The 16,560-nt window shown below is 41.4% G+C and overlaps 1 protein-coding gene across 2 annotated transcripts in view; it reads right to left on the minus strand.

The window, feature by feature from the left end:
• dock11 (dedicator of cytokinesis 11) overlaps positions 1-16,560 on the minus strand; it is a 63,897-nt gene that overhangs the window by 38,621 nt on the left and 8,716 nt on the right. For both annotated transcript variants that reach the window (XM_008287166.1, XM_008287164.1), the window contains exons 3-18: positions 15,544-15,633; positions 14,647-14,729; positions 14,005-14,071; positions 12,640-12,735; positions 12,070-12,204; positions 10,868-11,051; positions 9,964-10,043; positions 8,979-9,062; positions 8,624-8,764; positions 6,381-6,677; positions 3,246-3,368; positions 3,051-3,133; positions 2,368-2,490; positions 2,080-2,156; positions 825-1,009; positions 576-641 (exon numbers count right to left, since the gene is read on the minus strand). In XM_008287166.1, the coding sequence (XP_008285388.1) occupies positions 576-641; positions 825-1,009; positions 2,080-2,156; positions 2,368-2,490; positions 3,051-3,133; positions 3,246-3,368; positions 6,381-6,677; positions 8,624-8,764; positions 8,979-9,062; positions 9,964-10,043; positions 10,868-11,051; positions 12,070-12,204; positions 12,640-12,735; positions 14,005-14,071; positions 14,647-14,729; positions 15,544-15,633 (1,914 nt within the window). The remainder of the gene's footprint in view (positions 1-575; positions 642-824; positions 1,010-2,079; positions 2,157-2,367; positions 2,491-3,050; positions 3,134-3,245; positions 3,369-6,380; positions 6,678-8,623; positions 8,765-8,978; positions 9,063-9,963; positions 10,044-10,867; positions 11,052-12,069; positions 12,205-12,639; positions 12,736-14,004; positions 14,072-14,646; positions 14,730-15,543; positions 15,634-16,560) is intronic.

Consider the following 16,560-nt stretch of genomic DNA (forward strand, 5'->3'; position numbering starts at 1 on the left):
ATTTCAGTATAAAATGAGGCTTAAATTATTCAATACGTGGCAGGCACTAGCATTTTATGTTTATTTTTAATTCATTTGAGCTAGTAAAATGAGCAGGTAGAGTGCACTCACTTCTTTCCCCAAAAAAATAACTTAGTCGTTGAACTCAAGGTACAATTTCAAGATTTTCTTTAGTTGACGACAAGCCTAAATACCATGTAATCATGTAAATGGCTGCAATTCACTTCCACAGCTGCAAATCTTTTTAATTGGAAAACTGGTAACTTTAAGTCACTTGCATTTCTCACTACTGTCACCTGTTTACAATCGACTGTTAACATCTTGTAATATACTGATTATATTTTGCAGTATTGTTTTTGTATATATTGGACTTCATCCTCATAATATCTAGAACGAGGTTGTATTGTTACTCTCAAACTCTCAGATTAGCCGCATGCTAATACTCAGGTGCTCTGTATCGGATCAACAGCGCTTCTAAGAGCAGAACCTCTCTGTGCAACCACTGATGAACTGTGTATATCAGTAACTCACTTAGTAGTTTAAATGCTACATGACGTGCAGTACATACAACTCACCTTTAAAGAGGCTGCACCTTCTTCATCGGAATCTCGGAACTGGATGTAGACTGCAATGTTTCTGGCCTGATGTGGAGGAAACATTATCAGTCCGTGGACACACAGCCAAACAAACAATCAATAAGTGAGTGACATGTGATTCATTCTCTGTTGGCAGCAATAACACGGAAGTCAATCCATGATGAAAGCTCTTTAGAATTTATTGCCACCATCACATCTTTTTATCCGCCTTCACTCAGAGTCACACACCTTCGTGAAGGTCTTCTGGTTGTCGTATTTGAGCTGCAGGGGGTAGATGTAGAGCTGGTTCTTGTAGGAGGTAAAGGGGTAGTTGTACTTGGCTTCCTCGGGGAGGAACTCCTCGATCTCCACTGACACCCGATCACAGCCGTCCTCGAAGGGCTTGACGGGAACGTAGGAGGACGTCACTGTATCTGAGACGCAGATCAACATGACGAGTTAGAGAACAAATCTCTTCTGCTGTGCTTCTTGTGTCACTGCCAAAGAGTCAACTCAGGGTCATTGAGTTGTCTTTTGAGTTCTCTGCGCAAACAATCTTATAAATATTGATCACAAAAACAGCTGACAGTCATTCTGTTCCTTGGCAAGGCCTCTATGCACTTTGCTGCGATTGATGCAGGACGATGTGATCTCCTATAATTCTACTAAATCCTGTTTTTATCTGCATGTGGGTACATTCCATCACCGAACATGTTTTCTAAATTTTTTCCCCCTTTCATCTTTCTGTCTTTTGTGACGCTGACTGACATGCTACATTACATGTTTTGTGAGGGAACCACTGGTCCGGTTTTTGCACATGTTTCTATTGTGTGATCATAATCTTGTTGATCAAGAAGTTCAGGCTTCTTCTTCTTCATTCTTGTGTTTTCACATACTGCTGTCGAGATAAAAATCAGCAGGAGCTAAACATGACAACTGAAACTGTCGAGGCCACAGGAAAGCGGAGGACTCTTGTGTGTCTGTAACTATAGCCTTGCGTACGTCGGTAATGTATTTTAGAATGAAAATAATGTACAAAATGTGTCAGTAGGCTGTAAGCTTTAACTGCTAGTTTTAAAAGTTGATTCATTTTGTTCATGGATTTGTTTTTAATAAAAAGTAAGAACACATGACAGTCAATTTATATCTAAATTTTGCAGCTGTTATTACACACAGATACAAAAAACAACAGAAGCAGTGGCATTTACTGAAGTATGTGCTGTACGTTTCTTGAGTATTTCCATTTTTTGTGGCTTCATACTTCTACTCCACTACAATTCAAATATGTACTTTTTAACCTCACTATATGTATTTGACAGCTTTTGTTACCAGTGGTTTTGCAGATTTACTTTAATAATACAAAATGTAATCAACAGATAAATTATGCTGTAACATTATAGATTTAAAAAGAAAGACAAAAAAGTACAAGACCAAAGTGAAAAAAGTACAAGATCTAAGTATTTCTCTCAGCTCTGAAGGGGAGTGTCTTAAAATGACAACATACTTGAGAAATCAGGTGGGACACACTCAATGGTGACGTTCAGCTGCCCAGGGATGGTCTGAAGTTTGCTCTTCTCAGGTCTGACGAGGGGAAAAAAATCACATTAAAAGAAGGTGCAATGAAGGGCCTTTTAACATTTTTGGAGTGTTATTTATTCATAAGATGACCTGCCTTCTCTGCGACACTGTATGATACACAGGCTTACCAGGCATAAATACACTTCCACGTGATTGTTTTGCGCAACAGTAACCAAGCATTAGCTTAAACAGCAGGGGAGCGGCGGTGACTCACTTCCTGATGTCGGCCAGCAGCTTGATGATGTCGTCGGTGGAGATTTTGCTGCTGTCCTGGCGATAGAGAGGAGAAAACTTTCCGTCCATGTCCAGGCTGCCCTGAGCGTCTTTGAACACCTGCCTGGGAGGACATGGTGTCACACATAAAGCTGAATGTTTACACGGTCATTCAGGGTTAAATATATCAATAAAAGCATCAAATGTTAATGTTAATGTTAATGTAGACTCATGCACTTCTAACTGGACGATTATGAGGCAGTTAGTACTACTTTAATGTCCAGTATATCATATTTATCTACTGCAATGACTGTCAGCTGCCCACATCTGAGCTCTTTCCAACAATTCAATAGAACAATGAAGTGAAACTAACAGTTCAGTGTTACGATCATTTAACTGAGTTGATTCTAAATTAAGATTCGCCTCCGTTACATTCAATATTTTAATATCTTGATATGATTCTGATCAAACCAGATCAGAAAACATATCAGGTTAACCTGCTTTTCAATTAGAAACCTTTAAGATTGTGTGAAAAGACACATGTATTGTAAATGAAGGTTTTAAAATCCTGTGCTTACTAGGCTGCTAATCTTCACGTGTGTTCAAACTGGACCGCTTCAAAGATGAATCCAAACAGATTTATTACAGTGTAATATTTTGACTCATAAATTATTCCTGTCTTACTTGGCAGCCCAAGCGAACGGCATCCTGTACTGGCCCAGGCGTTGGCATGTCTGCTTGGCAGCTTTGAGCACTTTCTGAGCGGTCTGGCGAGACATTGGAGAAGACACACACACAGTAAACATAAAATGAAAACTAGAGCTTGCTGTCATCATTTATATGCTCCTAACTGAGGTGAAAGCCCAAAGGCAGGGGGACCTTATTGATGTCAGAGGTCTTGATGTACGGCTCGGCACAGTGGGTGATGCCGTTCTGCAGCACCTTCTCCACACGGGCCACCAGGAAGATATCCGCATGAGGGTTGGTCACTGAAAAGATACCCTGCAGGAGAAGAGCAGGAATTGAATAAGAAGTCTAATTAGCGTAGGGAAGTGGTGATATATTATTCAACAAGGCCTGCGGTTGTAATTTGATTTGGCAGACTCTAAGTGTCATTCATTACAATCATCCCTCTAGAAGTTTCCCAGCTGGAATATGAAGAGGATAGACTTGATGGACACATGGATCTGAAGAGAAACCACTTGTACTCAAACAGAAAATCATCAGCATTTCAGACTCATCCACTGTGTCAAGCCAAGTGCAGGGGAAATGGCTGACGTGAGCTGAAGCTATACAGGAAAACCACACGGGGCTCACATCTGTTTATGGTCTGGTGAGGTAGGGCCTGTCTTTAAGCTTTAAGTGTCATCGAAAACATCTCAAGGGGACAGAAATGACAATCGGACCAAGCCATACGATTACAAATAATAATAATAGTATGCTTTTAGGAGGAGGCAAGCATGTCGCCAGTCAGACGAATACACACCCAGCTAACACGCCTGTCCATCCTCTGCCTTCACTCACAGTATTAACGCGGCCGCACGCAGCTGCTTTTGGTTTCAATCTCCGACACTATGATTTGTTGCTTGCTACTCATCGCCATACGTGTCATACGATGCGGTTTAAAAAGCTTGTAAGTGCAACATTTTCACATTACCCTTGCCAGAAGAGTTCATAAACAGTGTCACAGCCTCGTTCTGCGAGCATAAACCATCATATCGCTAAAAACACTGAAACTCCTCAAGGCTCGCAGTCGGACAGATGTATTAGATTTGTGACTTATGTAATGAACTGGCGCAGAGGCCTCCACACGGCTACTGCAGTGGAGAGATAGAAGCGATGGAGACTGTGTCCTTGGACCACACCCAATGTACCTAAATTAAACTGTGGTGTGCTGAAGCTATAATAGCACACTAATCACAGAGGTAGAACCTGCTATGTTTGCATGCATATGTTTGTGTGTATGTGTGTGTGCTCTGCTAGCGTAGAGCTTTCACAGATGTTGGCTGGCAAAGCGTAGCACTGAGTGGAAGTCTGGAACTGTGCTTTTATTTCATGTCTGAAGCTTTCAAACTCTTTATAACAGTCCTGCTACTACTCACTACATTCCCTATTAGAACTCCTGTTTCTGCCCTGAGTGCTTGTCACTTCAAATTAATCATCTTCTCACATTTAAGTTGTTTCTGTTTTCGGCTGGTTGCCGTGATAGTCCGCTCCACGGAAATGGAAAGTGAGGATCTGAGTGAGTTTCACAACCGTACTGCTGCTAATTTACAACTGGCAAGAGTCTTGCTGAGTGATTTAATCACATAAATGAGCCAAGCAGCGAGAGGTGAGGGACAGACCATGTGTGTGCTGATCTCATAGCACCTGCAGGAGTTTACACAAGGCCTGAGCCAAAAGTAACGCTCACACATGGGCATCACTCATTCCTAAATAAACTCTGGACTTAGAAATACTGCAAAAAGACATAAAGCTTACATCACCAAGCACTGAGCTCACATTAGAAAACTGGCAGACCAAAGCGATTCTCAAATCACTTGCAAATGCTCGCTGAATGAGCAAAACAGAGGACTGATGTGAAGCCTTCTGGACGAGCACCAAGCACTGCCTTGAGACAGACTCAGCATCTGAAAATATCACAAAGGCATGAAAACGGCAAGCAAGGGACTAAATGGGAGCGATCACGTATTTGACTAAAAAGCTCCATTACTCAGTCGTCACAGCGTCAGCACACTCCTGCAGTCAGAGCACAGTCGTCCACCAGCTGCAGTCAGCATGGGAAAGCTGAGCAGCGCTACAGAGGCAAACGGCAACTCAGCAGTTTGTCACCTCACTGAGCTGTGTAAGGACGTTTGAAGGCAAAGCAGGACTGATGGCAGCTTCTAAACACAAACGGAGAAGGCTCGGAAATGGAGGGAAATATAAACAATGCATGAGTGATTTACAATTTAATCCTCTGAGTGGAGTTTCTTGTAAGCTTTAGCTATTAACAAACTGAATTTATTTGTGTCTTAGTTGAGCTGCTCTTTGTATTCATGCTTCAACTTCCTCTGTTTCAGAGGACTGGAAAGGTCCTCTGAGGACACACAGAGCAGTACTCTCTCTGGAGGTAGAGGTTGTTTCCTCTGTTTTAAGGTGCGTCCTCAGATGGACAGAGTTTAAAAAAAGGATTTTCTATGTGTTCATCTTTAACTGTTTAGTCGTTTTTTTTTTGTAAACTGATAAAGTACCTTAAGCTTCTTTAGTCAAAGGGTATTATTGTCAGTTTATCAAATTACTTTATTAAAGAAAACTCCAGAGAACTACCAGAAATAATCCCAAAACGTTGGACTTGTTAGACAAAAAGACAAAGTTTGTGTGACGTTAGTGTCCCAGAAGCTACACATGACACAAAACTAAACAAGAACAAACTGCAACCTGACCTAATGCTCACTTTCTGCATATTCTTCACGTGGCAACCAGAGCAAAGAAAAGCACAATAAACTTTAAGAAACAGGAATTGAATCAGTTTCACATCAGAAAAAAAACTCAACAGAATGACAGGACTGCCAAATCCCTTCCTAATAAACCGGCACCATGTGTTCATGCAACTTTTGCTTGTAACTGATATTATAAACCTAAAGAAATCCTAGAAAAACAACACAATAAAGTTCTGCAGCATTATTTAGACTCATCGTGCAGTATAGATACACAAAAGATATTTGAAATTATTTGCCTTGGAGGTTTATATATTGGAAAGTTGCGTTTATCTTTTGTGTCACCAACTCTGCCTTTAACCAATTTTATTCTCTATTTGTAGTTTCTGTGGTCTTGAATTTCAAATTTCAAACACTGATTTCAGAAGACAACGATTTCAAAATAAGCTTCACAGTAAGAATAGGACATTGTGTTTTCACACCCAGATTACTATAAATGATACAACAGTGATTCACGATTTGTACCCGTTTCTGGTTGGCTGTACAACACATGATTCAGCGAGTGTCACTTCCTCAGATGCAGTCAGGTCCGTACCTGTGTGGGGAAGCGAAGCAGAGCCTCTGACACTCTTTGAAGAACAGGCAGGCCGTTTCCTTTCCCCGAGTCTCCGTTCACCATGACGCCTCCTCCCCCTCCTCCACCACCTCCTCCTCCTCCTCCCTCCTTCACTCCTCCCCCACCGTCTGAGTCAGACGAGGGGGAGAGCTGGGCAGAGGTGTCGGTCAGCAGCTCCCTGACGCACGGCGGGTTGAGGTCGACGTGGAAGTCGGCCGAGATTTTACAGCTCTTGGAGACGTCGAAGAGAGCGAGGCTGATGAAGAATGGCTCCACCTGGGATTCAGCGGAGAAGATGCTTAAGAGGCTTTGCACATTTCAGGCACATCATATGCTTGGATTCACTTCTTAACACATGTCACATTACTTTTATTCAGTCCTTAGGGGGGAACATTTAACACCAAATATTGGATTTATAGGAATCTACACAATAGCTGGAGTGAGTGTACACTCCTTGGAGTAGATCTGAAACACTTAGTCAATTCATCAATAGGTTTAAACAAATTTAACAGAAGCCTAACTGATGTATGGTTTGTCATCTTTAAGTAAAAATGTCACAACAATTAACAATTACACCGATATTAACAATATCGGTGTAATTTGGGCTGCTGGCGAGACAAAATAAGCAACAAAAATATGCCTGTGTTGATTTCTGATTGTGCATTTCTTTGTTTTCTTACATTTTATAAACCAAAATATTAAAAAATGACCAAACAAATAACTGCAAGATTAGCTGATAATGAAATTAATAGGTAGCTGCATTCCTGAATGTGACACCATCAACACCGTTAGTCCATAATATCCACTTTTTTACTATCAATCTGTTTTTTCCAGAACTACATTCAGTGATCTTTTGCAGGGTGAATGCAGGACTCAGAAAGAGTTAGCCTAGAGTTATAAATACTTCTTATATGTCGATGCTTTAGCTTGATGTTTTATGTTTCATAGAAACATCGGCATGTAATATGTGGTAAAAATATGAATAAAACTTGACTAAGCCTGCCCTATAAAGCTGCTGATCTCCCTTAAACATTACCATTAAAAGAAAATCATCTGCAACAATCAAGATTGGAACATAAATTACGCCAAATAATTGAGGGATAAATGTCAGCATAAAATATTTATATTCTTTCAATATGTCAGCCTCGACAACAACCGTTCGCTGATGTCCAGCTTGAAAGCAAACGTTTCTCCCATAGCAGTGCCACCCACCCACACGTTTTTCAAGACAGTTCCTTTCTGCCTGGATGAACAAACTCGCTCCATCCCATAAACATTAAACATGTCTGAGACGATGGAAGGACTAAAGAAAAGGGAAAGAGAGCATGTGCTGCTCCCAAACCACAAATATGAGTCGGTTCATTTCTCCTACCAGCGAGGAGGAGGAGGTCTAAGTCAATGTTTTATGACTCCAGCAATCCACTCTGAGAAAGGCGGCGCTCACACATGATCCAAACTGCTGGCTCATGCTATCAGGAGATTTTCATTCATCACACGTTTCCACATTGATCAAACTGGCTTTTTTTTTGCATAACCTTTCGTCCTTGTTTGTTTGAAAGCTCATGGCTTAAATACCAAAAATGAAATCACTGTTTGGACTTTTTCAATACTTTGTTTTCCTTACCATAAACAAGATAAAAAGGTATTGCAGTAAGTTGTGTTATCCTCTTTTAGCCTGGTTACTTCTATTGCCTCCAGCCAGACTAGCATGAATTATGAAGGTATATTATGTGGGGCAGAGCTGCAGAGAGTGACGAGGACGGAAGCTCTTTGGTGAGAAAAGGAAAGCTGTGTGGTGTGGTTTCAAGTGTGTGAAAGCAGACAGATAAAATCGTGTTAAAGGGGTCTTACAGTTTACAGTTGATTTTCAGATTCTTTAAATCCCCTTTTAATGTCAATAAGTCTGTTAGGTGTGGCCTCAACCTACATATTTAGAAATATACATAGAGAAACACAATACTAGATGTATATTTTTTAACTTGTGATTACATCCTGAAGCAGAAAGTGGTAGTTTCAAGATTAAAGGTCAATACATTTTGTCTCATTGAGTCTAAAATAATCTGTTTATGGAAAGCTATTCTTTATTCTTATAGATCCTGTGGTGCTAATTTTCACTTTTCCACAGTTTGTCTTTAGTAGTAGCTGAAGCATAGACATTAGTGCAGGTGGTTCCAAAAGGAGAAAACAAAACAAGCTGTTGTGGATTTAAAGCAATGACCTACATTGGTGAGGACACCGTCGCCCTTCTCATTAACGCAGCCCTGGAGACTGAAGGTAAGATCGTGGCAGCTGACCACGATACGCCGGCCAAAACGCTCCTCAAACGGCTTCACGTCTGGCTCGATGCCTGAGAAGTCCAGCCTCTGGATATCGGACGGGGAAGGGAGGAGAGGAGGAAGCAGGTGAAGTGAAAAGATTGATCCCGAGGAGAGGAAAGATGCGGGTAAAAGACGGGAGGTGGAGAAAGGGAGAGGGAAAAGAGTGGGGGAGGAGAGTTCAAATAGTCTGAATCAATAGTGAAATAAATAAATCATAAGACAACCAAGCGTTAAAAGAAAAAAAAAAAATCTTCTGTACCTGTGTTTCAGGATCCAGAGAGAAAAGCTTTTGTCTGCCGTCATTCCTGTTGATCTTATTGAGCTGGTCTGTCTCTCTGGCATACTGCAGACACACAGAAAACACAGGAATGCAGTTAAAGTAAAACCTATTCAGTGTCTTTTAATATATATTCAGCCGAAACCCTGTTTTCTTGCCCTTCACTTGTTAATTCAACTTCTTTACACATTTTAAGCTCTCTTCTCAAACTACACTTAAGCAGTTTATTTTCATTATTCACTTATAACAATCTGAATTTCTGGAAATAAAGAACAACAGTTTCAAAACAAAGCATTAGCGCTCACACTCTAATGGACCAAAAGAGTCTGTTCAGCCTGATTGTGTTTTCTCTGCTAGTAAAACAGAGCCGCAGCAGAAGGCAGAGAAAGACAGACGCATCAGACATAAAGGGAGAAAGAAAAGGCATCTAATGGAGACAAAACAAATCAAACCCTCTGGTCACGGTAAGAGCCCTAATCCATCTCCTTCCCCTTGTCTGTGCTCTCACTGTGCCCAGCCCTGCAGACAAAACTCAAGTGATCTTTTGCGTGGAGAGGGAAGAGCTGTGCCGGAGTGGCCCAAAGCAAACGGAGTGAACCAGCAGCACAGAGCACAGAGGGCTTTGTTGTCTGTGTGTAGCTCCAGGTTTTATAGACACATTAAAGCAGCACGGACTCGGCGGGATAAACACTGCAGCTCTCGGGCTGCGAAAACTGTGAGTGCAGCGAGTCCAACAAAAGAGCGGTTCTTCTGCAGCTCTTCCATTATGTAGACTTTTAAATAAGAGCTTATTAATGTGTTGTGGTTCAAAGGTTCAGATTAATTTGTGAGATGAGGTATGTCTGTCTTACATCCTTCTGTTTTTATTTCATTACTATCGCCTGCACTAAATGTGTGATGACCTGCCTGCCCACAATGCATGAACACAACTACAAAAAATATGCACCCATGTAGCTGTTTTTCATACCTTTATGAGCTCGGTGTGTAAGTTCCTCCCCAGGCTCTCCAGCAGGCTCTCGCCTTTACCTTGACTGGCAGTGTCTTCATCTGAACAAACAGAAAATCATGAATGCTTAACACCAACGCCCCATAAAGCTCTGCTTCACTCAGTTCTGTTCTCTATGTGGCTGCCTGTTAGTTTGTCCTCCCTGATGGACAAACTAATATCTTCCAGTACAGTGGCCAAATTAAAAAGATCACAATTCGCTGACTCCCAGGTGACAGATGATGAACCGAGTGAACTCTAACTCCTCCTCCGTCTCTCTGGACAATCTCCCAGTGTCTCATCAGCATCTGGGAGATTTGTGACCGAGCTATTGGATTTCACTGAGGGTGTATTATTATTATACAAGAAAAAAAGGGGGCCCGCAGATGTTGGCAAGACATACCTAAACTGCATAAAAACTGTTGGCATTCTTCCACAGTTCAGCACAAACAACAAGTTGAGAAGTTCACCGTAACTTTCACCTAAGGAGATGATCGCTCGAGAGAATTTGGGAGTGAAACTTAACAGCAAAACAAATAAATATAGCCAGAGCTTACGGCTGATGTGCAAATATGTCAAGTCTTTATCAGTACTGGCAGCAACAACAAGTGTGGTGTTAAGTCTATTTATTATATTTGTGTCTTTGTAGTATGGAAGCTATTAAAATGTCATAACAGAAATCTCAGACCAAAGATTTGAACCCTCTCCTCTGCCAGGGAGAGGGATTACTGTAACCCCGGGTACCATTATTTAGGGCTTAAAGATTATGCTCAATCATCATTGCTAAATCGACCATGACTGTGCAAAAACTTTTCAATAAGGCCATAAATACCAGGTTGACTGAAAGATGATCTGGGCTCGTGTTTTCAGATGTGGCAAAGCTCACCTAGGGCACAATCCAGCGACTCTGTACCGTTCCTCCTGTCCTGCCCGGCCTCAGTGCTGCTCTGCAGAGCCTGTTTCAGTGTGACCACCCAGTCCTCCATTTCTGCTTCGCTGTCTGCAGCCAGGAAGTGGCTGTAGCGGTCTTGCATCTTCAGCTCAAAACCATTGCGCCGCATCTTGGGACTCTGAGGACAAAAAATGTATTCTGTTTTAGAGCTTTGCTAGATCTCTTGCATGGCTTCTGATGAATTCAAAACACAGTGTACTTAATAAAGCTTGTTGTTTGTATTTGTGTAGGATATGTTATCAGTAAAAGCTGCTGTCTTTCAGGCATGTATGTAAGGAACTTTATTTCTATAGCACCTTTTAAAGCCAAAGTTACAAGGTGCTTCACAGTGGCACTGAAATTACACAGCCATAAAATATAAGAATGTCAGGGAGTGGTCAAACATAGAGGATTACAACAGAATATAAAAAAAAACTATATGAAACCAAAAGACTTATAAATTCTAAGGATAGAAAAATGCTTGTGCATATGGAGCTAACGGAGCAGAAGCATTTCCCCTCCTTGTGTAAAGCCTGGGAATGTTTGCAATATTTGTTTTTAAATTTAAAAGTAGAAAGTAAAGAGTTTTTTAAAAAAAATCTATAATATATAGTCAGACCATGCAGGGATTTCATTCATTTTGTAACAAATACAGAGCCAGTGTTATACAAGCATGAATAAACAGGTGCACAACCTGGTTCTCATGGAAAACAAAGCTTCCACATCAAACCCACTAGCCAGAATGAGTCCCCTCACTCGGGCCCATTCATCTCCTGAGCGTGTTCATCGAACTGAAAGCTTCCTGGCAGCGTCGTCAGCGAGGGCAGACCTGAATGAGGTACCAGCCTGTGCCATGAGCCAATAGCGGCAGCCTCTCATAATCTGCCAGAACCAGACTTTTTTAGGCCCAAGTCAATGGAATGCAGTAAATCTGTCCAATAAAAGCAGCTAAAAGCCCCTGGAGCGTGGCGGGACTAGGAAACACACTGACTTTCACGAGGGCGGGAGTTCATGCCAAGAATTGAAAACTCACAGCGAGCACACAAGGGAAGTACACACGGTGAGATTAATTACACAAGACAACATCATACAGTGGGTAAAATGGAAAAAAAAAAACAGTTGCTGCTTTTGACATTTTCTTTGATTTTTTGGTGTACCTGGATGACATCAATGCAGGAGTCCAGGTAGATGGATCCTTTGGTTTCCTTGCAGTTCTTCTCATCCTTATAAGAATTGAGGATGTAGGAGCCGTCGGGGAGCTGAGACAGGTAGAAGTACCTCCTTTTGAACACCTGCAATTCACAGCAATGGAGAAGGTGGTTCATATCCATCAGCTTGTAACAACACATAACAGAAGACAGCAGGATGAAATGTGGCTTCTAAATACATCTGGCATAGAGTAAATTTAACTTGCCTGCGAAAATGAATTCAGTTCCTGACTGAAGGGAAGATGCTTTTATGTTTATTTCATTGTTTGTAGGTTTACAATGAACAGCAGTAGGTTTAACGTATTTCCTGTTTCGATGTACTCGTTCTAGACTGAAAATGATCCAAACATTCTTTACTATAACGTACAGCATGATGAGATTGAATAAGATTCCTGGGGTTTCAGCCGTCACGTGTAAACGAAATCTGCCTACTTGTGTTCTGATCCCTGCGTGGTTTTGTTTCATTCGTTTGCTGCTATGTTGTATGAATTCCAGACAGGAGGTCTGGTGGTGACTCACCCTCATGGAGACAGACAGACTACTGTTGATGTTGGCTTTCTGGAGCCAGCCCTGCTTCATGATGCCTCCTCTCTGGGAGCACAGCGACGATGTGTCCTGACAGACGCAAACACAAACACTGGGGATCAGGCAAGACAGCCTTCATTATGCTGCTTAATTCAGGTTGACGCTTCTTGTATATCAAGCATGCAAGAGACACTGCAGAGTATAAAAAATGTAATGTTAGTGACATTATTTACAGTATTTATAGACTTTTTTTAAATTTTATTTTTTTATGATGATCACACTCCAGCCACTGTCCAGCCAACTCATTCATTTCAGAGGAAAGTCTTAAGTTTCACATAAAGGAATCATCATAATTTAGTCTCCATCCTGTTAGCGCAGCCTCTCCATCTCATGGGACTGTTCATTAGCACCACAGAAAACACAAACATTCATCACAAGGGATTGGTTTCCTCGTGTTCACTCTCGCACACGCATCCTCGGGAGTGATGCATCCGGCTTCTCGAAAGAATTCAGAGGTCTAATTCATTTAATGTAAGCGGGGAACATGACACGCATATCATAAGTGAAAAGGATGGAGATGAGCCTAATCACACTGGAGTGCCGTTTTGTCCTCTGTGCGTCACACCTCCCCCTTATTCTCGCTCCTGTCTCATCCTGTAATCTAATTGGCTGGCTTCTGTCCTCTTGCAGCTTGCTCAAGTTCATCGTTCATTCTCATCTGACAGGCCAGAGCGACTCACAGCCTTCCAGCCACCAGGAGCAAACACACTGCTAGACCCTATACATACGTATTTGGCATTGTCACCTATTGCCTAAAATCCATTTAACATTTTTAATTGCAGTACTGGATAAAGGCGCTACTAAATCTCAGCCACGAATGATAATGCAGATATAATTCAGCAGCAGCAGCAGAGGCTACTCTGAGACCTAATAGAGCCATCTCCTCCCTTCCCATCCTGGCAGCACAGCAGCATTTATTTTCCTTCAATTAAACCTTTTCTCTGTCTAAGTTTATTCCCATCCGGCCAGAGTAGGGGGAGGAGAATCGATGGGAGCTATTTATAGGACATATAAGGCTTCTGGTTTCACCGTCCCACAGTCAGTCTCTGGAGGGTCACACAGCCGGGTGGACTGAAGGACCAACAGTCCATAAGTCACCAGAGCTTGACCCTGCACAATCCCTATTTCACTGCATGTCCTCGCTGGGCAGAATCATTTTGATTTCTGTGCAAGATTTATAGAAGACCACTAAATGCTCGTTCGGTACAAAAAGGGCCTCGTAAGTCGATTGCAGAACACTCTTCGTCCATGTGGTGATCAATGCCTGTGATCTAGCAACACTCACAACCTTCTACTTACCTCATCTTTGGCATCTTCATCGATCTCAAACACGTGAGCTGGCAGCTTGTCTGTTTTCAGGCCTTTGCTTTAAAAAGACAGACAAAGGGTCAGTAAACAAATCTCCCTTTCCCTTTAGTAGGGTCAGCTATATATAAATATACTATATTGAATCAGCTGATGACATACACAACACTTGCGCTGTCTCATTTACTTTGCACGTTCTGCTAAGGTCAGTTATTCCGGCACCAAATTGTCTTTTTTTTTTTTTGACGTAGTTGGGATACACATAAGGTTTCTCCAATTCATGGCTGCAGTGATAAAATTATTTCCTCGCTCTGCTTTATCACCATGAAATACAAATTCAAAACACATGGGCTGCACCTGCTGTGCCGAGGAAAATATGGCTGAACTCTGCAGTTCTTTAAATTTGCCGTCAACATTTTCTCCGTGCTGCAGAGGCATCAGAGCTGCACTTATGATTTGTACCATCATCCAGAAGATTAATGCGAGCAGAGTAAATCTCTTGTACATGTTACATGTTTGACAGTAAGGAACTGCTGTTGTTTCGCATGAAAATCTGAGCTCTAATCTCTAACATTTTCCACATATTCAAACTACATCTTGATTTATTTCAGCCCATTTTCTTCTCATCTTACTTACCTTGGCAACATGCGGAAGTCACCGGAGTAAGCCTCATACTTGTAGTTGATTACATGCCAGTCGGTGTTGTACATCTTGATGCACTGCCAAACAGGTCAACACAGAGAGCTGGATTAGCAGCAGATACACTAAAAAATACGACAGGAGCGCTATGTAGCCAAGCATGCAGCCTTTTCCTACAACTCCAAGTCACGGAGGAGGGACGAGAGCTCGGTTCTGTATTTTGGGGAGAAGATTCCAACCTGATAATTTATTTATAAACTCAAAATAAATCTGCAAACTAGCAGAAGACCTCTTTAGCCATAATTTCCATTTAGTCAAGATGTTTTTCATTGTACACATTACTTTCTGATTCAGCGTGGAACTGCGAGCAGATATTCTCAGTTAAGTCCACTGAATGGATCTTTGTTCAATAAACGCTGAGTAAGCCTGGGTCTGTTTTAACAATCTGTATGACAGTTGTTTCCATGCCATATCACAGTCATGAGAGCTGGCTGATGCGCGCTGATTTAGGGCCTGGCAGAGCAGCCGAGTATGTCCACATCACGGACCAGAAGGGTCTGTTTTTCATTGCTAAGAGAGCAACACAAAAAGCATGTGTTTACTACTGGACGGTGCAAACTGTTTGTTTGTGAACCTCAAGGGAACCTCAAGACTGGTGTGAAATCATCAAGAATTCATTGTTTATGTTTGATAAGAGATGAACTACTGTCTGCTTTTAATTAAGCAGATTCATTTAATAAAAGAATAGTGAGAAGCTGTAATGTCAACTTTTTGCATTCCAGAACTTCCTGTTCTATTTTTTTTTTAGAAAGAACTACATGTCATTGCTGCAAATAAGCTGTTTACTACCAAATAGGGCCAAGTCACACACGTGGGTCTGCTGGGTTATAGTACCTCTTTGGCAAACAGACTCCTGGCCTCCCGCTCTGCATTCTGGGGCACTGAGGGAACGACAGTCCTCCTCTGCCGGGAGATGTGGGACTCCTGCACACACATCGAGACACACAAGAGCACGTATACATTAAACGTGTGATCATTTACTATTTAGACCCAAGCTCTTGTTTGATATGCATTTTTTTATTTCACCTTGCGATTTGATCTGATCATATAGCAAAGAAAATAAAAAATACAAAGAAAATAAAAAATATATTTAAAAAAAAATACATATATATACATAAATATTTTTTAAAAAATATAAAAATAAAATAAATAAATAACATTAATAAAATAATAATAATAAAAAATAAAAACAAATAAAAAAAATTAACTACTGTGGTAATATAACCCAAAATGTGATGTCCATGCATGTGGACGCCAGATCATAAGAGATTAAAATAGCAGCACAGCAACAAAGACAGGAAAAGAGAAAGTAAACGAGTCTGAGAGAAAACAGAAGGCGCTAATACAAAGAAACAGATGAGTGTCAACATATTCTCTCAGGACAGGAGGAAAAGAGAAGTAGACATGAGGCAAGATGCGCCACTAAACAAAACCACATGTGTTTGAAGCAGCACCAATAAATACAGAGCAGAGGTACCTGGCTGGACTGTATGTGACCGGTCAGGCTCCTGGACTGACCCATAAATAACATGAGCGCGGTGTGTTGGGGATGAGCGGTGATTAACGGTGGGAAAACCTCCTTTAGAAAGTGATATTTTACAGCTATGTGTCAGCCTCACACAGAATAAAAAAAGCTGCTGATCTGGCAGAAAGCTTAGCACAGATGTTTTAAGCATGAAGCATTTCTACAATACCTCCAAAGTACAGACGGTGGGTGTTTCTAGTGGTGGAGGAGACACATTTATGGAATGAATGTGGATCAGTCTTGTACTAATGTGTAAAGCTTAACTGTGTCTTCCTTAGTCTCACTCCTTCAAGTGCTGGCACAATGTTTTATGACTGTTAAGAAGA

The sequence above is a fragment of the Stegastes partitus genome, unplaced genomic scaffold (genome assembly GCF_000690725.1).
Source record: "Stegastes partitus isolate 25-593 unplaced genomic scaffold, Stegastes_partitus-1.0.2 Scaffold489, whole genome shotgun sequence".
In the NCBI taxonomy this organism is placed as follows: Eukaryota; Metazoa; Chordata; class Actinopteri; family Pomacentridae; genus Stegastes; species Stegastes partitus.